The sequence below is a fragment of the Heteronotia binoei genome, chromosome 4 (genome assembly GCF_032191835.1).
Source record: "Heteronotia binoei isolate CCM8104 ecotype False Entrance Well chromosome 4, APGP_CSIRO_Hbin_v1, whole genome shotgun sequence".
NCBI classification, from domain to species: Eukaryota; Metazoa; Chordata; class Lepidosauria; order Squamata; family Gekkonidae; genus Heteronotia; species Heteronotia binoei.
Window position 1 is genome coordinate 112,790,325 of NC_083226.1, and position 23,100 is coordinate 112,813,424.

At 44.1% G+C, this 23,100-nt stretch overlaps 1 protein-coding gene across 4 annotated transcripts in view; it reads right to left on the reverse strand.

Moving 5' to 3' along the window:
• The window catches only part of PAM (peptidylglycine alpha-amidating monooxygenase), a 207,482-nt gene that overhangs the window by 16,460 nt on the left and 167,922 nt on the right, over nucleotides 1-23,100 (reverse strand). For all 4 annotated transcript variants that reach the window (XM_060235639.1, XM_060235637.1, XM_060235636.1 and 1 more), the window contains 5 exons: nucleotides 21,008-21,124; nucleotides 19,996-20,068; nucleotides 19,414-19,624; nucleotides 18,502-18,699; nucleotides 9,640-9,758 (listed from right to left, as the gene is read on the reverse strand). In XM_060235639.1, coding sequence (XP_060091622.1) covers nucleotides 9,640-9,758; nucleotides 18,502-18,699; nucleotides 19,414-19,624; nucleotides 19,996-20,068; nucleotides 21,008-21,124 — 718 coding nt within the window. The remainder of the gene's footprint in view (nucleotides 1-9,639; nucleotides 9,759-18,501; nucleotides 18,700-19,413; nucleotides 19,625-19,995; nucleotides 20,069-21,007; nucleotides 21,125-23,100) is intronic.

Below are 23,100 nucleotides of genomic sequence, written 5' to 3' on the forward strand. Positions count from 1 at the left end.
ACCCTGCAGTCGACGTTTCTCCAAGCTAAAGAGCCCCAAGCATTTTAACCTTTCTTCATAGAGAAAGTGTTCCAAACTTTTAATCATTCTAGTTGCCCTTTTCTGGATTTTTTCCAGTGCTATAATATCCTTTTTGAGGTGCGGTGACCAGAATTGCTAATAGAATAGCACCAGACAATCAATGCGGTGCGGTGACCATCAATGCTAATAGAATAGCGCCAGAAATGTTAATTTTAAATTGGAATGAATGTATAACTTATTGTACAGATTGATTATGTTGTTAGCCGCCCTGAGCCTGCTTTGGCGGGGAGGGCGGGATATAAATAAAATATTATTATTATTATTATTATTATTTGTACACAGTATTCCAAATGAGACCGCACCATCGATTTATACAGGGGCATTATGATACTGGCTGATTTGTTTTCAATTCCCTTCCTAATAATTCCCAGCATGGCGTTTGCCTTTTTTATTGCAATCGCACACTGTCTTGACATTTTCAGTGAGTTATCTACCACGACCCCAAGATCTCTCTCTTGGTCACTCTCTGCCAGTTCACAACCCATCAATTTGTATTTGTAGTAGGGATTCTTGGCCCCAATGTGCATTACTTTGCACTTGGCCACATTGAACCTCATCTGCCACGCTGACGCCCACTCACCCAGCCTCAACAGATCCCTTTGGAGTGCCTTACAATCCTCCCTGGTTCTTACCACCCTGAACAATTTAGTGACATCTGCAAACTTGGCCACATCACTGCTTACTCCCAGTTCCAGATCATTAATGAACAAGTTAAAGAGCATGGGACCCAGTACTGAGTCTTGCGGCACCACACTGCTTACTGTCTTCCACTGTGAAGACTGCCCATTTATATTTATGCTCTGCTTCCTATTAATTAGCCAGTTTTTGATCCACAAGAGGACCTGTCCATTTATTCCGTGACTCTCGAGCTTACTAAGGAGCCTTTGATGAGGAACTTTATCAAAAGCTTTCTGGAAGTCATGTAAACAACATCTATTGGGTCCCCTTTGTCCACATGTTTGTTCACCCCCTGAAAGAACTGTAACAGGTTAGTGAGACAAGATCTTCCCTTACAGAACCCATGCTGAGTCTTCCTCAGTAACTTGTGTTCATCAATGTACCTACTCACTCTGTCCTTGATAATGGTTTCTACCAACTTTCCCAGTATTGAAGTCAGACTAACTGGCCTGTAATTTCCTGGATCTGCTCTGGAACCCTTCTTAAAGATGGGGGTGACATTTGCTACCTTCCAGTCTTCAGGAACAGAGGCAGATTTCAATGAAAGTTTACATATTTTTGTCCACAAGTTCAACTCTAAGTTCTTTCAGAACTCTTGGATGTATGCCACCTGGACCTGGTGACTTATTAGTTTTTAGTTCGTCAATCAGTTGTAGGACCTCCTCTCTTGTCACCTCAATCTGACTCAGGTCTTTCAACACCCCTTCCAAAATAAGTGGTTCTGGAGTGGGCAAACACTTCTCATCTTCCACAGTGAACACGGAGGCAAAAAATGCATTCAGCTTCTCAGCCATTTCCCTATCCTCCTTCAGTAATCCTTTTACCCCTTGGTCATCCAAGGGCCCCACTGCCTCCCTGGCTGGTTTCCTGCTTCTAATATATTTGAAGAAATTAAAATAGCACTGCGGGGCTGGAGGTAGAAGCAGCCTCAGTGTGCTAGTTAAAGGGCCCTCAAAACAGCTGATAATCGGGCCCTTTAACTGGCAGGCAGGTGGGGGGCTGCTTCTGCCCGAATGGTTGGTTTTTCCTGGCCTCTTTCCCAGTTTCCCTCCCTCCCTTCCAAGCCCCGATCGCTGCCTTCTCCCTGCCTCCTTCCCCTCCCAGTCTCATCCCCGATCTCCCTTCCAAGTCCCAATCCCTGCCTTTTCCCCTCCTTCTCCTCCCTCCCAGTCCCAGCCCCGATTGCTGGCTTCTCCTGGCCTCTTTCCCTCCCTCCCTTCCAAGCCCCTATCGACCTTCCCACCTCCTTCCCCTCCCTCCCAGTCCCAGCTCCAATCCAGCTTCTCCTGGCCTTTCCCCCTCAGCTTTGATCGCTGCCTTCTCGCCTCCTTCCCCTCTTTCCCAGCCCCAATCGTTGCCCATTCTCCTGCCTGTCACTCTCATCACCAGCCTCCTTTCCTTGGGGGGAGGGGGAGGGTGTCAGAGAGGGAGAACAACTAGAGAAAAGGTTGTGTGGGGCATTGGCAAAAAAATGTAAATGCCCCCCAATTTTCCAAATCCTGGGTACGGCCCTGTATACAAACAAGCACCAGAAACACAATGAAAGATCTCTCTTTATATGATTAAGAAACAGCCAAAATGCACTTTATGTTAAAGACATACATAAAAGAGAAGACACACAAGGCCCAGGATGTCTTACCCTGCGAATGACATTGGCATTTACACCCATATATAAAATGTAACTAAGGTTAGTTTTTAGTGATAGTTATATTAATTTTGTATTCTCAATGACCAACACATAAAATGCATAGCGTGGGAAAGAAGGAAATTTTTCGCAGCACATATGACATTGGGTCTATGTTTTCAAAGCAAACAGCAATTGAACATCCTAATTCATTTTAATCTGGTGGCATGGTGATACTACATGCAAGGAGTTAGATTCAGACAGACTAGCAGAAGAAAGGCCTAGAACAGACAAAACAAATAGCAGTATAGTGACTTGGCCCCCAAACTACTAGAATCTCTCGTATTTATTTGGCTTAACAAATCAAATTTATAGCCTGGCTTGAACTCTGCCTATTTGTGGCTGCAGCCTAATTAAATAAAAGGACTTCCCATATGAAGCAATAAGCTGCTGTGTGCTGAGCAAACTGAGCAAGAAACTGTGTGAGGCACAATTTAAATCTAGCTTGCTTAGTGGAAAATAGGGTTTTATTTTTGTTCACTGAAGTGACTCTTGTGCAGAATTTTAAGCAGTGGGTGGGATGAAAACCACCTCTACTACCATGAGCTGTCAAGATATTATTTGCAATAAATTTCTATCCAGCCATTCAGCCTAGTCTAGACTCACAAGCTGTTTATACAAAATATAAAAATACTAAAAACACAATAAAGCAACAGTGACCAGACCAACACAAAGCACATTGAAACCAGTGACATTATCTAATACCCCCTTTGGTTTCCAAATGTCTTTGTGTATGTTCTACTAGCTTTGCTCTACAGATCTAGGAGCCAGGCATGAAAATCCTGTACAGATGGTTTTCTTCCCCCTCTCCAAAGGAAGGTATTTCTGCTAGAAAGCCTTTTTCCTCTCTACTGGAAACCCTTCACATCTCCGAACACACGTTTACTTCCCCTTCAACAGACACCAATTTCTATTAATGTATCACTTCGTATCTCACTCCACAGCTTAAATTCACTGTAATTCAGATTCTTTTGAAAGAAATTTTCCTACTTCTGAAACAATGGTCTGTCAGAAAATCTGAAAAGGTCTGTCTGCTCAACAACCAAGAGAGAGCACCCCAAATTTAGCTCTTCAGTATTGTGTCATTGTATTAGGCATTATTGTTCATCAGGAATGGCCTAACTCTACTGGTACAGTTCTACATATAGCCTTATATCCCATGTGTAGTTCTGGATGTTGATATTTATGAAAGGGGATAGTGATCAAGATGCTTGCTTTTAAAATTATATCATGATGTTCTGAAGAAGTCCTGCATAGTATTGGATGAAAATTATTACTGATTATCCTGAAAACTTAAAGTGCACACAATTATACTGTGTGCAACAGGAGTAGGAGACACACATATACATGAAAATTTGAGGGTGAAGACACTCAACATTTTTTAGAGCAATGAGATGGCTCTGGAAGCACCCCTCAAGGCATTCTGTCTAAAAGTACCAATTAAAGTAGAAGGTGAAAATGATGCTGTGACGGATTGCACCAGGAAAGCTGTTTGAGTGAAGACCTGATGTGTTTGGTTGCTCTGCTTGCTTTCTGATTGGCCAGCATCAGCTGTTAAAAAAACAAAAACAGCTGTTCTGGAGGGGAAAGGGTCTTTCACATTCTTTCCTCCGGCTCAGTAGCCAAAGAGTTGTTTTTTGAGGGAGGAGACATTTGGAGTCAGCATTTTCTGACCATATGAAGCAATAACCTGCTGTGCGCTGAGCAAACTGAGCTAGAAACCTTTTGAGGCACAATTTAAAGCTAGCTTGCTTAGAGGAAAATAGGGTTTTATCTTTGTTCACTGAAGTGACTCTTGTGCAGAATTTTAAGCAGTCAATGTTTTCTGATGGGATAGTCAGAAAGGTTCTTCAACAGAGAGAAGAGAGATTCCTTTGTCTTTACTATACTTTAGCTACTCTGAGGGAGAAATTAGATTTTCAAATTAAGAAAGCTACCAAACTGCTTTACTTAGATTATATTACTGGAAATAGATTTGGCAAGAGTTGACTGAACAGTTAAAATGAAACTCCCAATCAAACCAAAGAGGAAGGGTTGTTATTGCTTCTTAGGGAAAAGAAGAATAATTCCTGCCAGTGAATAGGGGATGCTCTGAGGAGAATCTGGGTATGGAGTGGAGAGATTTTGGACATCCTCAGGAGTTACTAGGAAACTGTAATATTTGAAGGAAGAAACCAAATCTAGGAACTATAAGCAAACACTGTTCTCCAGAAGAAACATTAAGAACTGTATCAGAGTTGAACTATACTAAGCAAAATACCTCTCAAAGAAAAGAACTATAAAACCTTGAAACTAAGCTACAAATATGCTATCTTGAATGTTCTAAGAATACAAATCTGTATATATTAGAAAGTTTTAAACTCACTGATCTCTAATCCTTGATTCTTTTTATTCTGAATTTTAAAGTTTTAACTGTCTCAAGTACCATTTTCAATAAGGGTTTAAATATAAGACAAGACAACTCCTATATTTTCCCTCAAGTTCCTGCGCTGAGTAAAAACCTAAACAAAGGTGGGACAGTTTAAGTTTATTTCAGTAGAGAAGATAGAGCAACTCAGTCATTAAGGAGAACTAAAGTTTTGGTGGGAAAAATCTGCCTGAGAGTTGGGAATATACAGGGGTCTATCATAGATGCCAAATAGCTTTCTCCCTGCCCAGAATGTTACCAAGGAACCTCCCTTCCTGGGGTAGTTCTGCTTGCAGTAAGCTGAATAATTAACCGCAGGAATATTTTTATAAAGCTTTTTAAGGCAGACGGACAGCTTGATGCACAGTGAGAGGGAAAAGGCAAATAGCTGAGCCCATGACCAATCAACTGATATGCACAGCTCTTATTTTAATTGTGAAGCCAAGTTTTTACAGCAGCTTGAGAATATGCTGTGGATTGGGTTCAGATATTATGCCTGCAATCACCTTCACTTTCAATGGGCAGTGATAGAAGGGCTCTGGTTGTTGAAAATTCTTCTGGGGTGCCACAAAATATGAATCCCAAGCTCTGCAAAACCACTTAACAACAGTAGCTGTCTTAATAATTATCCCAGTCTTAGCCTCTTTCCCAGCCAAAAAAAAAAAAAAATCCTTTCTAGTTCCAAGACAGCAAAATGATGTCTGGTTTTCAAAACATACACAGATTTTTCTGAATTTCAGATCTAGAAAAACTATATGGTGTGTGTTTGTGACAGTCTAATGCCAAATTGCTAGATGTCAGCACCTCATATTCGGAAGACTATATTCCTCTCTGGTCCAGATGCTGCAAAATAAGATAGCTTACTTTAAGTGCATGGACTCTTATCTGGGAGAACCTGGTTTGATTCCCCACTCCTCCATTTGCAGCTGCTGGAATGGCCTTGGGTTAGCCATAGCTCTCGCAGGAGTTGTCCTTGAAAGGGCAGCTGCTGCGAGAGCCCTCTCAGCCCCACCCAACTCACAGGGTGTCTGTTGTGGTGGGAGAAGATATAGGAAATTTTAAGCCGCTATGAGTCTCTGATTCAGAGAGAAGGGCAGGGTATAAATCTGCAGTCTTCTTCTTCATGTCTCAGATCTTCTCCCTGTGCATCATCATTGTTTTCTACCCCACAGCTAGCAAAACAATGTACAATGAATGTTTTTGCCACCCTCACAGCTAGTATGAAATTGCCATATCAAGATGTTGTTTCTGCAATACTAAATGCCTCTACAGCCACAGCATGGCATGATAGCTAGTTTTCCAAAATCCCTAAGTTTTTCATGTGTACACAAGCTTATTCTGTACTTCAGGGCTAGCAAAGTTAAATATGCACTGTAGGAAAACTGATTTATTAAAAGATTTACACCCTGCCTCTTCTTTGATCAAGGTTGCTACCCAGCAGAACATTTCAATAAGCTTACCAAACAATCATCACACAATCTGTGATAAAGAGCAGTCATTAAAATGCAGCATAACTAGAAACAACTTAAACACTGCATCATACATACAGCAATCAGGTTCAGTTTTATCTCCCAAAAAGCCTTTCTAAAGAGCACTGTCTTCTAAGGGGCAGCAGATGAAGGCATTCTGGAACTCATCAAGAAGGCCGTTTGGGAGTGTTCATTTATTTAATTTAACAAATATTTATAGCTCACCTTTCACACTAAGACACAAGGCAGAGTACAGAACAAGAGGGGGGAAAACTAATCATATAAGACACTCAATGAACAATGCAACAAGACTAGGAATACAACATGAAATGAAAATATGAACAGCAAACTACTCAGGCCTTTTATGCACTGATGATTTCCCTCGCTTTCACAGTACCTCTCCACTGCAGTCTCTTTTTCATTCTGCATTTCCCCTTGCTTCCACCGTGCATGTCTGTCAAGTTTTTTTTTTTTTAAGTTCTGCACTGATTTTCCTCCCTTAAGCTCTCAGTTCGCTTTCCGTTCACTGTTTCTCCGGCTTTTCTGAAAGTGGCTTTGTGATAATTTCCCCCCTTGCTCCTCTTCCAAGCCAATGGCAATTCTAAAGCATACAGTTTTCGTTAAATCCCCCCCCCCCTGCCCTTTCTCCATCCCTCGGCCACTCCCCACCTGAGGAACACTGAGGTTGTTCTGCCCTCTCTGTACCTTCTGCTATCTTCCCTGCTCCAATAATGCTTACTTTTTCCTTCAAGTAAAGGTTTGGGGTTTTTTACAAGCAGGATGAGTTTAACAAAATCAGTTTCTTGCTAAACTGGGTTCTCTGGATTAAAAAATTATTCACAGGGAAAGGCTGAGGTGATGGTTTGTGTGTGTATGTGTAGGAACTGATCCTGTAGGGAGAGTTCTTCCCACAGGATCAGCTGGAGCTTCGCTGGGTAGCATACATCTGAACTTTCAGGGAGTCATCAGCATTGCTGTGCTTCTGGGGAGCTGTTCAGCTCTATGCTGCCTTCTCCTGCCACCCTGAGGAAAGTGGAAGAAATCCATCCACTCATCCCAGTATTCATCATGATCCAGGACAAATCCATCCTCTGAACCTCAGAAAAATCTTTAGCCTGGCTTCTGAGCCTCTGTTTCTCAGATCAGGGAAGAGCGAAGGAGAGAACAGGCAGTCTGCTTAGAGAGGAGGAGGAGGAGGAGGAGGAGGAGGAGGTTAGAGACCAAGACGGGAGAAGCTGACTGTGTGTGTAGGAAGGGAAACTGTTTGCTGATAATTGGAAGTTACTGACAATCAAGTGGTACCTTTGCTTCTCCAAAGGTAGAGACACTCAACACATACATACACACACATGCACAGCAAAGCTGCCCTCTTCCCTTGTGCTCTGCAATACTGAAAATGGGGCTTCTCAGTTCCTTGTCAATTTCAGGACATGTCTTGTCTGTTTCAACGGTGGACTTTCCCCCCTTTGCCTTTCTGTTCCCTATCATTCAATGTTCTAAAGCTAAAAGGAATGCATAAACCATGAACTATGACAATTTACACAGAAGGTGCTTGATGGACACTACTGTGCAGCTGCGATGGGGCAACTGTGTAAATTTTTAAAAACTGAACACTGTCCACCACATGTCATGTTCACAGCTCTGGTGCTTAGAATCTACTACCCTAATAAGAAGACTGTTGTTGTTCTTTTGTAGTTGCATAATAAATACACCAGATGGTGTAAGACTGGTGCAGACCACAAGTACAGAAATCCAAAGTCAAGTTTAAAGGCTTGACTGTACAGATACTTTGCAGTAAATTGTGAGTGCGCAAAGGACCATAGTGCAGAATGTGGGATTACACAAGGCAATGCAGTAGCCACTCTCATATGAAGGCTTTTTTTCTGAACTTTTCTATCCCACTACAGCTCCAATTCCATTAAAAGAATCCCCCCTTCCGAACATTTTTGCTTCTGCAAGGTCGGAGCCACCACAGAGAATGCATGTGAGCAAGTAGTTGCTAATCTTAACCAGTTGTGGATAGGAACCTTCAAAAGGTTTTGCTCAAATGAATGAAGTTGCTGTGATACACTATACTGGGAGACACAGTCCTACAGGTATGTGGGTCCTAGACTATGAAAGGCTTTGTAGATGACAATCAGTACATTGAACTGAGCCTAGTAACTGATCAGTAGCTGATGGAACAACTGTATGATTGGTAACATTGTTGTTCTGCCTGGTACCTGTTCATGAATGGACTGCCATGTTCTATAGCAACTGATTTCAAGGAAAAACCTATGAGGAGTACAGTACAGTAGTCTAGCATTGAGGTAACCAGGGCATGGATCTAAATGGCCAGATTACCCAACTCATGTCAGTGGGCCAACTGCTGGGCTAGGTGAAGATCACAGAACACTTATTTTATTGTTTGCAGCTGTAATAGCTCACTTCATCAGTAATAATGCTGGATCCTATAAACACCAGGCTCTTAACTGAATCAGAATGTATCAGCTGAATGTTGAAAATGGAGAGCACTATATCCTTGAAAATCTTAGCCTTTCAAACCAGCGTTCTGTTTTATCACATTCAGCTTCAACTTGTTTACCCCTAGCCAATGCTGCTGCTCTACATCATGCTGAAGAAGTCTGACTCTTAAGCATATGGAAAAGCTAACCAGAGTCAGTTTGGTGTAGTGGTTAAGTGTGCGGACTCTTATCTGGGAGAACTGGGTTTGATTCCCCACTCCTCCACTTGCACCTGCTGGAATGGCCTTGGGTCAGCCATAGTTCTGGCAGAGGTTGTCCTTGAAAGGGCAGCTGTTGTGAGAGCCCTCTCAGTCCCCACCCATTTCACAGGGTGTCTGTTGTGATGGAGGAAAATAAAGGAGATTGTGAGCAGCTCTGAGACTCGGAGTGAGGGCGGGATATAAATCTAGTAATAATAATAATAATTTCTTCTTCTTCTTCCAAAAACAGTTTAGAAGACTTTCAGAGAATGCAGATATGGTCCTTTAATTATGAGAGTCCCAGATCATAATACGTTACTCTAATTTTTCTGTTTCTCTTGTTGAGCACATGTATCTTAAACTAGGACAGCTGTAATGTCTCTGAATGCTCTCTTTAATCTAGTGCAGCAACCAGGATGGCAAACCAAATACTGATGCTACTGTTCGAAAGAACAGCAGTCAGGATTTAACATATATAGCTTGGGTTCACTTTCCAGATAATTTGAGAATTTTTCCTGCTGAAGTTTGAAGTGTGCACAACACATAGAAAGGGAGAAAAATACATGACTGGTCATGCATTTTTAATAAAACCAAGTGATGCTTCACAACATGTTACCTTTCTAAGTGGAATGAAAGTGTCAATGATTTCACCAGTTGAAAAGTTCATCATGAATGCTTGCAGTGGCTCCATGTCTCCAGGGTAAGGCTTTCCATTAACTGCAAATAGCAGCCCACCTGCAAACACACACACATTCTTCAGTGATCTGTATTTGGCTGAGTATATTCTTCCTTTTTACAATCAAGTCTAAGCAAGGCAGTAAAGACAGAGAAAAGATGTCTTAAGGAATCACAATTGGTGGTAACCAGGAATGTGTTATTCAGCTTCTGAAACTGTCATTGCAATTCGATAGGGGAAGACTCAAAAGCTTGAAACCTCTTTCATTGCAACACACAGTTTTACCTATTTCAGCCATAGTTGCTGGGAAGCTGTTGGCAGTGCTCCCAACATTGAATCAATTAAAAGAGAAAATGCTATGAAAAAGAAATACAGGAGATACCTAAAGTTAACACAACATACTCTATCTTCTTTTAAGTCAACTGCTGCAGAATAATAGTTAGCATTTTCACCATGCTTGGTTTGAAACAGTTACCATGGAGATATGAGTACAGTATGGAAACCAGTAGATGAGTAGCCTTCACCCCACAGGCAGCAACAGAGTGCCCTCATATCAATACTGACAGAAATAAACCCTGCCTTTCTAAGCCCAAAACTGCTATTGATTGTCAGATGGTAAACACATTAAACAATTATAAATGCTTAATACAATAAGCACAATACAATGAGTACTGAATAAGATCAGTAGTGCCAATACTAGCAATGAAGAAAACCCATATTATAATGAAAATAAAAATATGGCAGTAGTTGTATTTCATTATATAGCAGTAGCATACATAGCAGAAAGTTTCCCACGGGAAACAGAGGTTAAAATATCAGAAACATGAATAGCTTCAACTCCTATCCCAGGTCCTTTGGAACCAAAATGAAAAAGACAGGTTGCTTACCTGTAACTGTAGATCTTCGAGTGGTCATCTGTGCATTCACATTCATGGGATAGAGCGCCTGCGCCGATCCCCGAATCGGTATCTGAAAAGCCCGGGATTTTTCCGCGCTCGGCGCCAATGGGCATGCGCAGGCGTCCCAGTACGCATGCTCACCGGCGCCAGTGCAGGGATCCCGCCAGTTCCTTCCTTCCTGGAAGCCCCTACTGGAGGGAGACCGTCAGCAGTGGGGAAGGAGGGTGGGTAGTGTGAATGCACAGATGACCACTCGAAGATCTACAGTTACAGGTAACCAACCTGTCTATTGTCACGGGCTGGGGCCGGGTCAGGCAAAGTCCAGGGGCAGTCCAAGGTCTGTAGCCAGTGAGCAAAGAGGGTCCAAGGCGCCAAAACCAAATCACAGTCCAGGTATCGCAGGTCAGAGGTTCAGAAGCCGAAGTCAGGGGGTCCAGAAGTCAAAGTCAGGGGGTCCAGAAGCCAAAGTAAAAAGCCGGAGTAGATGCTAGAATGTCAGGTAAGTGACTAGTTGCTTCCACAAAGCCTCCTCCCAAAGCCCACAGCTATATAGCCCTCTGCTGTCTGTTGCCCATTTGGGCTAATTGCTGGCTCAGAGAGGCAGCCAGGATCCTGCTAAGACTCAAGCATCCTCACTCCTAGAAGGGCCAGAATCCTTTCAAAACTCAGGGCTCAGGGAGCGTCTTGCTCGTGAGCGTGCCGCCCTCCTCCGATCCCTGAGGTCCTGACGAAGGCAGTCACGCACACGAGCCACCCGAGAGGGCGAGGCAGGGGGGCTTGGATCTTCTCCAGCAGGAGGCAGGGGCACTGGTGCAGGTGGCAGGGGCACAGTTTCTTCTGCAGGCTCAGCTTCTTCTACAGGGTCCCCAGTACCCATGACACCTATCTTCTTCGTGATCTCTGTGCTTCACACTCATGGGAGACTAGCAAGCAAGACATACCTGGAGGCGGGAAGATGGTCAACCGGAAGAAACAGCTTGCAACACTGCAGTTCCCAACCAAGTCCTCTGCTGAGCATGCACGTCCAGCATGTAGTGCTTCATGAAGGCATGCGGAGAAGACCAGGTGGCAGCCTTGCAGACATCAGTAAGGGACACGCCTCTCAGGAACGCTACCGACGTAGCCATCGCTCTTGTGGAGTGTCCACGAATAGGTCCAGGTAACGGTTTCTTTGCCAACAAATAACAGAGTTTAATCGTCTCAGTGAGCCCTTTTGAGAGCCTCTGAGACGAAATCCTGGAACCTAGCTTGGGTGCAGCATACGAAACAAAAAGCTGCGTGTCCTTACAAAAAACCTTTGAACGGTTCAAATAAAACAACAAGGCACGCTTGACGTCCAAAGCATGCAACCTTCGTTCCTCATCCGAGGAAGGAGTAGGGTAAAAAGTGGGTAACCAAACTTCTAAATTGAGGTGGAACTGAGAGACCACCTTTGGAAGAAAACTAATGTCCGGAGCCAGGGAAACCCCAGCCTCTTGGAAAACCAGATAAGGATAATCACAACGCATCGGCATGACCTCCCCAACACGACGTGCTGATGTGATGGCAACCAAAAATGCAGTCTTCCATGACAGGAGCTGCAACGAACACGTGGCCATCGGCTCAAAAGGGTGACAAGTTAGTTTGTCCAGTACTAAAGTCAAGTCCCACAACTGTGGGGTGATCTTGACGGTGGATGCAACCTAAAAAACCCTTTCAAAAATTTCTTGGACTGAGGGTGTGCGAAAACAGAGTACCCCTCCACCGGGTCGTGGAAGGCAGATATTGCTGCCAAATATACCTTGACGAAGGAGAAAACTAGGCCCGCATCCACTAGGGATAACAACAATTCGAAAATTGCCGACAATCCCACCCTGCTAGGTGAGACTGAATGATCAGCTAGGAATTCAGTGAATCTCCGCCACTTCCTGTCATAGGAAGCACAGGTGGACAGTTTCTTGCTGTTCATAAGGACTTGCTGGACCGTGTCAGAGAAACCTACTGGTTGATGAACCACGCTGTCAGCTTCAGATGGGGCACATTATGATGGAATACATGCCCGCCCTGAGCTGACAGAAGGTCTGGTTCTGCCGGGAACTGATAGAAGACCCCCCCCCCCCGACAGTTGAAGCAGGATCGAAAACCAGTTCTGGCGAGGCCACCAGGGAGTCACCAGGATGCAGCATGGTCCCTCTTTCGCTATTTTGTTGACCACCTTCATCAACAACGGTAGAGGCGGGAACATGTAGAGGAACTGGCCCTCCCAAGGAAGCAGGAGCCCATCTCCCAGAGAGGCTGGATCCGCTCCCCCCCCCCCCCCAGAACAGAACATGGGGCATTTCTTGTTCTCGGCCGTGGTGAAGACATCCAGCTGCAGGTACCCCCAAAGCTGGAATACAGGCTTCAGAAAATGCCACTGCAGTTCCCACTCGTGTGGGGAAGCCCCACCCCTGCTGAGGGAGTCTGCCTGTATGTTGAGGACCCCCCAGAAGGTGTGCCGCCTTCACAAAGATGTCGTATTGGAGACACTCCAACCAGAGATCCATCACCAATGCACAGAGCCGATGAGACACTGTCCCTCCCTGCCTGTTGATGTAGCACAGGGCAGTGGTATTGTCCTTAAGTAGCGCTACAGTCTTCCCCGCCACGAAGGGGCGGAAAGAGCATAGGGCAAAGTGAACCGCCAGCAGTTCTAGGTAGTTTATATGGAACTGAGTCAGTTTTGGCGGTCACTGGCCCCCCACACACAGGTCTTCCATGTGGGCCCCGAACCCCACAAGAAAGCATCTGTTGTGATAGTCACAGTAGGAGTTGGGAGATGGAAGGGAGCTCCCTGGCAGATGTTGTTTACTGACTCCCACCACTGTAGCGTCTGAAGAGTCCCGGATGGGATAACGAACCTCTTTTGAGGTGAGTCTCTGAGTGGGTGAAACTGGCGAAGGAACCACAACTGTAGACCTCTCATCCTCAGTTTCACGAAAAGTAGCACGCTTGTCATCGCCGCCATCAGCCTCAGCATTTGTTGAAGCTGCTGCACTGTGCCCCACTGTCGCCTCTGTAGGAATCATATCAGACCAATAATGTCCTTCACTCTCTGCGGAGGTAGGTATGCGCGATGCTGGTTCGTATCCAGCAAAGCCCCTATGAACTGCACTGTCCTTGACGGAGTAAGGTGTGATTTCTCCAGACTGACCTGCAGCCCCAAGGTGTCGAGAAGACATAGAGTGATGGCAATGTGCGTTGACAAACTTTCCCTCGACTTCGCCACAAGGAGCCAGTCATCGATGTATGGAAAAACAACAACTCCCTGGAGACGAAGATGGGCAGCCACAACGCTCATCATCTTCGTAAACACCCGAGGTGCAGTGGATAGGCCGAACGGAAGGGCTTTGAACCGGAAGTGTTGGGAACCCACTGCAAACCGAAGGAAACGCCTGAACGCCGGATGGATGCTGATGTGAAAGTAGGCATCCTTGAGGTCCAGGGTCGCCATCCAGTCCCCCTGATTGATGAGGGGCAGGATTGTTTGTAGCGTGGACATTCTGAACTTCTGGTACAGAATAAATTTGTTCAGATTCTGAAGATCCATAATTGGTTTTAAGCCCCCGTCCCTCTTGGGGACCAGGAAGTAGCGAGAGTAGAACCTTCCCGTCTTGGCCTCCATCAGAACTCTTTCTATGGCTTGTTTCTGTAGGAGGTTGTTCACCTCTGCCAGCAGAGGTGGGGAAGGGGGAGTGGTGATCACCACAGATTGGTTTGGAATCTGAGCAAACTCTATTTTGTAGCCCTCTTGTATGATGGACAGAACCCACCTGTCTGAAGAGATCAACTCCCAGGCAGGTAGGAAAGGGCGGAGGTGGATAGATGGTGAACCAGTAGGGATGATGACACGTGCCACGAGAAAGTCAAAGGCCCTGCTTTTGAGGGCGGGCACCCTTGGACTTGCCAGTGGCCTGAGAACCATAGCGGTTCCTGCTGTTGCCTGAGTACGATGGTCTGTCAGGCTGGGTGGAACGGGGTCACCATTGCTGTTCGGACGAGAACTTTTGATAAGGCTTCTTGGCCCATGGTTTGTGCCACTGCTTCGCCTTGGGAGCTCTGGAGGAGGCCAGCACACCCAGGTTCCTGGAGGTCTTAAGGCTTTTATCTATTTCCTGCAGTGCGCTGTCCATGGTGGCGCTGAAGAGACCATCTCCTTCAAAGGGCAAATCCTCAACAAAAGCCCTAGTATCCTGCTGCAGGGCGGTCGACCGTAGCCATGAGTGGCAGCGAATGCACACAGCAGACGTGATGGCCTTTGCTGACACATCCACCATGTGCTTTACTGCAGCCAATTGTTGCTTGGCCACAGCAAAGCCTTCTTTCTGCAGCTTCCTAGCAGCAGCCTTTTTGTCCTCGCTCAGGGAAGAGAGGAGAGGGGTGAGTTGTTCCCATACGGAGTATTGGTATCTAGCCATGCAAGCTGCATAGTTAGATACCCTTACTCCTAGTGCCCCTGCGGAGTAGACCTTTCTTCCCATATTGTCCAGCTTTTTTCCCTCCTTGTCAGGTGGGGATCAGTGGACCTTGCGTGCTTTGGAGGAAGAAGAGACGACCACTGAGTTCGGTTTCAGATGGGTGAAAAGGAACTCAGCGCCTGTCTCCTGGACCCTGTACATATGGTCCAGCCTTCTGGATGATACCGGTGTCGAAGATGGTTTCTTCCAAGGCTCCTTGACTGTCTGCAGAATCACTTTGGTGACCAGCAAAGCGATTCCTGTGGATGTGTCCCTTTGCATAATGTCAAAGACATTATCATCCACGACGGGTTGTGGTTGCGTCACAGGCAGGGAGAGGGAGGTTGCCATCCTCTTCACCAGGTCGCCATAGGACTTCAGATCCTCCGATGGCAAAATAGGAAGATCTTCGGCCGTCTGGGACCCTGGCAAAGGCTCCAAAGCACCTTCCTGGGTGTCGGTACCGCTCTCAGAGTCCGATGAAGAAGACTCCTGGTGTACGAAGTGCTCAGAGAGGATCGGCGTCGATTCCCGAATCGGCGAGCGGATCGACATCGATGGTCTCCGGAGGGATCGATACCGATGGTCTTCAGGAATGGTGCGAAAGCCTCGACATGCAGGATGCTTCTGACTGCTCATCCCACTCTGCAAACTCCCTCGGTGGATACCACCGATAAGGAGGGTAAGGATACGGATAGGTGGGCAGCCACTGACGCTGCTCCCATGATGGTAGCGGTGGGAAACGGCGTGGTGCCATGGAGGGCTCCAGCTCACGTCTGCCTCTAGGTTCCATCGGGGTAGACGGGTCCATTGGCACCAAAGCCTCTACTTATGAGATTGAACCGCTCCCACTACGATGCCGCGACTCGGATGACGAGGATCGCTGGGTGAGGTCGATCTCCTGCTCAGACATCAAGAGACGGGGCTGTTGAGTACTGCCTCTCGATGCCGATGGGCTGTGGCACGGGGACGCCAGGATCTTCCTCGGCAGAGCAGTCGGTGCCGAAACGTTGCGTGAGGGCAATGGAGTGCGGGACCTCTTCCGCTTCTCCTTGGCCTTGGCCTTCTTCGGGACGGATGCTCGGGTCCCCGAGTCATCCCAATGCTTCTTGGCGGGCATGTCCACTGATCCGTCATGGGATCGTTTTGTGGAGGAGCCTCGCTCGATAGGCATTTCGGTCACGATCGGGGTCACATCGGCCGATGTGACCGTCGGGGCTGGAGTGTCTTCCATGGTCGAGGTTGACGGGCCCGATGCCAATTTCTGAGCGCCGAGTGCCGATTCGGTTAGAGCAGCCGAAAGCCGCGCCGCCCGGTTCTTCCTCGTTTGCTTGGAGAAGCGGAGGCAATGTGGGCAAGACTCCACATGGTGCGCTTCACTCAAGCAGAGAAGACACAGAGAGTGGCCGTCTGGGGAGGGCAATCTTCTTCCCACAGGAGCGGCAGTGTTTGAAAAACCCTCAGTGACTTTCCATAGACACCAGTCGCCAAAAAACCCGCTCAGAGTCCTCTGAGGGGAAAAAAACTTTGGGGGAAAACAAACGGTGGGAAAGGCCCCGGAGGGCAGTCCGAAAGACACACACACAAACTTTTTTTTTTACTTATCAAAACTATCTACGCTAAGAAAAACAACAAACGGGCTATTTACAATGATAAAGGCAAAAAGACGAATATCTCACCGACCGGGGACACGAAAGGCAAACCTCTCCGCACAGCGGTCAGAAAGGAACTGGTGGGATCCCCGCGCTGGCGACAGTGAGCATGTGTACTGGGATGCCTGTGCATGCCCACTGGTGCTGAGCGCGGAAAAATCCCGGGCTTTTCAGATACTGATTCGGGGATCGGCGCAGGCGCTCTATCCCATGAGTGTGAAGCACAGAGACCAAGAAGAAGATTTAAGGAAATACAGAGAATACACCTATTTACTACTATGACAAAATACACTGGTATCTTTTGATGTGTAAGTGAAAGGGAGTTTGGAGGCAGACTCTGAAAGGAACAGCCTTGTCAAAGCTTTAAACAAGCTTTCCACTGTCCTTCCAACCAAATTGTAGGCTCCAATGTCTTCTTTTCATTTAGAGTGTCAGGAAATGAGTAAAAGTGTCTGTAATGTCTCGTTAGTCCCTGAAGTGTTACCTACTAAGAATGTTTTACAGAATCACAAACACAGTATTTCAGCATATCTGCAATTTCTGAGTTTTTTAAAGTGTGATGCAAATAACAACATTGTAATCTACTTTGAATCCCCATTGTGGAGAGAAGTAGGATATGAATTCCTAAATAAATAAAATATGTCTAAGGCTTCGATCCAGTCTGCTCTGGTTCACTCAGTCTTATTAACACAATTCAGAATTGTTAAAGCAGGGGTGTCAAACATGCAGCCCAGTGGCTAAATCAGGCCCCCGGAGGGCTCCTATCAGGCCCCTATCATCTGCTTCCTTCTGCATAACAGCTTGTTTTGCAAGGCTTGCTTGATCACACAAGACCTACAGAGAAAAAAATTCTATTTTCTCCATTGGTTCCTCCCTTGGGGAGGAAGGGGGGGCAGAGTTTGTTTTTCCAGGCACTCTCAATTGCACAGCAGAGCTACTGAGCCAAGCCTCTCTTCCTTCTATTGGCTGAAGCCCCTCCCCATCCTGCCCCCTGGGGAAAGAGCCAGAGCTTCCTTTGCCCAGTTCCCTGGATCCCATGGAAGAAAAACAAAGAAAGCACCTTTAAGACGAACAAGTGCTAATGCTTTAAGCATGTTTTAATTTTTTAGAATTTAGTTGAGGTCTCATTTATGTCAGACTTGGGCCTCATAACAAATGCATTTGACACCCCTGAGTTAAAGTGTCTTCCATTATTCTTTTAGTAGAAGTTAAGATTCTCTTTATTTTATTAATCTTGATAGGGGGAAAACACTGTTCTCCTTCCAAAGTTAACTATTATACACAAAAATGGTTTGGCTAACAGAGGTTTCAGTTGTTCTACATTGAAAGTTTTCAAGAAGGCTATATAACAGTCTAGTGTGATTTACTGCCTAACCCAGAGGTTGTTCAACTCCTTTCCTATTTAAGATATATTAAAAGCCTGAGCAAATACTAAGTCAAAGACAGGGATAGCAGGCTTCCCTTATAATTTCCCCCTCCTACATTTTATCCTCAGAACAAGCACCCTGTGAGGTCGTAGGTTAGGTTAAGTGAGAATTACTAGCCCAAGGTCACTCAACAAACTTCCATGCAGATTAATGATTCTTCAAACCTTTACCTCCGAGATCCTAGTCTTATCTGAAAAGGAAATGGAATTCCACCCCCCCCAGCGCGAAAAAAGTTACCCTTGTCATCCCCCAAGTTAACTCAAAATGATTTTCTGTTGTAGAATCATTTAACATAGTCGAGATCTCAAAGAATATGTAAGCTATAGACAATTTTTTTTAAAAAAATTACCTGCATAAGAAACTGCAAATAGTTCTTTTCCAAATAATGGATGTCTGATCTCTCTCACAAATTCCCCAGTTTCTGGTTTAAAGCACTGAATCCGACCATTTTCTCTGTCTGCTACACACAACTGACCAAAATCAGACACCATGGTTAAGCTGTGAGGGATGCTGAATTGGCTGGGTTTTGCTTGTGTTAAAGAAGTTTCTGGAACAGAAAATAACCACTTCAGGCCCAACACAGATTAAAGCCACCATCTGTGGCCAGAAATACTGATATGTTATGTTGAAACCATACAAAGTATACAGTGAAGCTGCTTTCTGTCCAACCACAGAAAATATGCAAAAGTAGCAATGAACATGCTATTAGAATCCTCAAGTGCCAATAGTTGAAATTTATCAAACCATATCTGATAAGAAGCCCTGGACACTTGTCTTAAAAATCCAGTGCACAAACAGTCTCCACAAAGAAAACAAGCTTCTCAGGGACAATCTGTAGAATAATTTTGGAGAAGAGGCTATAGAGGAGTAATTTAACTATATAAGCTCCCACTTGTAGTCAATGTTCCCTTTAAGATGTAGAGTCTTGTGAGTAAAAATTGTACTTTGTGAGCCACTGGCATTAAAGTTGTGAGCTACTGCATAAATTAGTGTGCTCTGAAGTTATCCTTCCTGAGCTAAGACAAAAATGTGTGAGCTGGAGGCCAAAAATTTGTGAGCTAGCTCACGCTAACTCAGCTTAGAGGGAACACTGCTTGCAGTGTGAAGTGATATTACACAGACAGCTTGTTCACCTCATACAAAAAGTCTAATTGATTTTAGCAAATCTTGAGTGCTCTAGATTGCTCCTTGTGTATGTGTTACACGCTTTTCAGAAAAAAAACGTTTTTACTAACTGAGTCAATAACATTTTAATCGGTACCTTCTCCCCACTGTGAGAGAAATATTCCATTTGGAGAGAACTGAATAATACGACTGTTACAGTATCCATCGGACACATATACATTGCCAGTTGCTGGGTCCACAGCCACATCTGTTGGTTGACAAAAGTGCTTTCTGTCCCTCCCAGGTTGGAAAGCCCTTCCCAGAGTCAACAAAGGAGATTCCATGCCATGGGATGCCAGTTTGAACACCTACCAGTGTAGAGGATAAAGAGTTAACAGCATATTATAGTTAGCCAAAACAAAAAAAGCTACTGATTACAAGAAGCATCACATGTCTGCCCTCTAGAAAAGATCTTTCAACATACAACTATATATGCATTAATATTCATGTGCTCAATAAAGAAATCCATCATCAAGCATGCAACAAAGTTAACTTAGTAGTGTTTCTGCACTGAGTGTCATTCCATGGCTGTTGTGCTAAATGAAGCAGTTGAATATTTGGCAAATATTCTCCTAGACTCAGAAAACAATCAACTTGTCAAGTTGTTAATAAGATACAGAAACTGCTTAAATTCAGAGCTATAGTTCATATAGTATTTGTAGAAGCTAGTTGTACATACCTGATGAAGAGCTACATCTGTCACCCAGTAGTTGCCATTTTTATCTATGCTCAAGCCATGAGGTAAATAAAACCTGTAAACACAATAAATGAAAACTACATAAAGAGGAAGAAAACAAGACAGCAGAATAATTTGGTTTTGTCTACTTGCTATAGTGATGCTTATTAGTATTGCTTCTATACTGCAGGAAATGTTTTGCTTATCCAAACTTACTGGAATCTGACACATTTTCTTTCCCTTTATTAATTCTCCTCAACCTGATTACTATCATTAGTGTTTCAGCACTGAGTGCAGAATTAGGATGCATCACTTTCCTCAGAAACTACATTCATGGGGCGTTCTAACTGTGTGGAAAATCATGCTATGCCTGTATTGGGTCACTGTTGGATACAGTTTGCAATGTACCTAATTGATAAGCAGTACAACTCTTCACATCCCATTCACTGATTAAATAAGCAATACTCCAAGGGATTTTTTGAGGTTGTTCATTTCCCCTCTACCTGATGAAGTATGCAAATATATACTTCAATGGATTGAAGTGTTATACAGTGAGACAATTAATTACCTTATCCCTTAAGAAAATAAACCCATCTATTGAGCTACGTGCCCACAAGCAGAAATATTATAATGGATAAAGTGAAGTTCAAACAAGATTTGAATTGTTATGGCAAAACCCTTAAGTAGGTATCACTATGTCTACCCAGACTTGTCCCCTTGGGTACAAAGCTATCTTCCCAGGATCTTGCCTAACCAACTTCCCATAAAGGACAGAACAATCTTTTTGGTCTTCCTGCCTGTCTTTTTGGTCTTCCTGCCTGTCTTTTTGGTCTTCCTGCCTTAAGGAAGAAACTGTGTTCATTTGGATCAGCTATTAGAACCAACAGATGCCCAAGGCCAACAATGGCAACAAATATTTTGTTTTAAATTAAATACACATGATGTAATGCACAAGTTACCTATGCTTGCTCTGAGTCTGATAAGTACTTTGAAAAGTTAAACAATAAAGACTTACAGATTTTTTCCTGTGGAATGAAGTACAGCTGAATTACTAGGGTTTAGTACAAGAATAGCGCTTTCTTCAATGGGTCCAAGTCCCTTTTGTTGATAAATGTAGCTATTGTCAAAAGAGCTAAATAAAAAAGAAATCTACTGTCAAATGCTCAATAAAAAAAAATGCAAATCTGAAGTCTAAGAAATTTCAGTGCCTAATAAAGACAAACACTATCAAAGGAAGGGGGGGCTAGCACACCTATTATGAACATTTTATCTGGTATATCTACTCAATATAAAATTATTACAACCATGTTTATGCTAAGCCAGCATAGCTCTAGATACACCCAACCTTGACATTTAAGGGATGATTAAACTACTAAACTAGTAGGCAAAGTAACTTCCTTGTGATAATTTGCATATTCAGCATCTTGTTAAAATGGACCCTCAGCCATTATACACACAATGCTATCAAGCCAAATACTTGCAGTCCAGGTGAATGCTGTCTCTGTGTGCAGCATTAGCATGGCAGTGTGCTTTCCATGTACAGTGGCTCAGTTTAAGCAAAAGGCTGGGTATGTGCAACATCCTATGATCAAGTTTTCCTTTTCTACCAGGATCATATTTAAATTGGATTTCAATATTGGATTAGGTTGGTGTTTCTCACCCTCTGCTAAATTTATTCTGCCTCCCCATACCTTTCAATATAACAGTTCACTCACAAAAATTAAAATACCACTTGCACATCATTGTCTGTAAAACTCCCTGCTGCTGTATGTAAGTACCTGATAATGACACTTTATGCCTTGGGTACAGCATACTTGCAGACCTAACTGATTGTTATGGACTTCTTAGGTCCTCCTTCAGGGGCTCCCCTTCTGAAATTAGGGGGTGGCAATCCAAGAGAAAGCCTTCTTCGTTGTGGCACCAAGACTCTTAAACTCTTGCCCCAGAGAGACTCCCTTCTCAGTTTCTATTGTTGTCTAATTCAATATTGTTGTCTTTTGCTTCAGGTAGAGACTTTTCTGTTTTGTCTGGCAATGATCCCTTCTTTCTACCCTATGTTTTAATTATTGTTTTAATGTTTTTGTATGTGTATTTTCACTTTGTTTTAATGGTTTTTAAAATATGTTTTTATTATATATGTTTTTGTTAGCTGCCTTGACCCCGATGAGGACAAAAAGACAGGTTATACATTTTGTAAATAAAAACAGAGTCAAACAGCAGCATTAGAAGAAGAAAAAAGAGAACATGACATGTACCATTACCTTCTAAATCCAGCCCAGGGGAAACAACAGGAACCCTGTGAGGTAGGTGGGGTTGAGAAAGCTTCTGAGAACTGCTCTCGAGAGAACATTTCTGAGAGAACTGTGGAAGCAGCTGCATTTGGAGGAGTGGGGAATCAAATGTGGTTTTCCAAATTAGACTCCACCACTCTTAACCACTACACCAAACTGGTTCTCCTTCTGTAGCACTTTTCTGAGTATAGAAGCCGTTACCCCCAACTCAATGTGGATCATGGAATTCCCTCTTTTCAATCAACATGGCTGATGGAAACTGTCTGTCCCTCTAATTATCTACCCAAATTCTCCAATGGATATTTCTTGCATCCAAGAGAGGTGTGTGTGTGTGTACATGTGCACATATGCACTTCACAACTTGAGAACTAGATTAACTGGTTAACTCAACTAAACTGGGAAGCTACAGAGCACTTCTCATTCATAGAGGCACAATGAGGCAGAAAGGAAAACAACCCTTGTAAATAGCTTGCTAAAATAACCATTCTGATTATGATGAGGCTCAGAATCAATGATTCTATTTTAAAGAAAGTCTTTTGTGGTTTCCTACAATCACAAACTATCAGGATAACATTGCTATGAGAATCTTAAGGAACGACTGTTCAAGAATGGGGGAGGGAGAAATTTATGACTGCGTTCCAAGGGGCACACAATTATATACTTTGAAAAGCATAACTAAATATACAGCTATTTTAAAAACTTACTGTACTCCATGTTCTAATGTCCTAGCAGTAATTCAAGAGCATTAAAAACAAGCACTACCCTGCAGTGTTCCAGGATCTATGATTAAAAACTAACTATTGTTGTCTATGGTGCA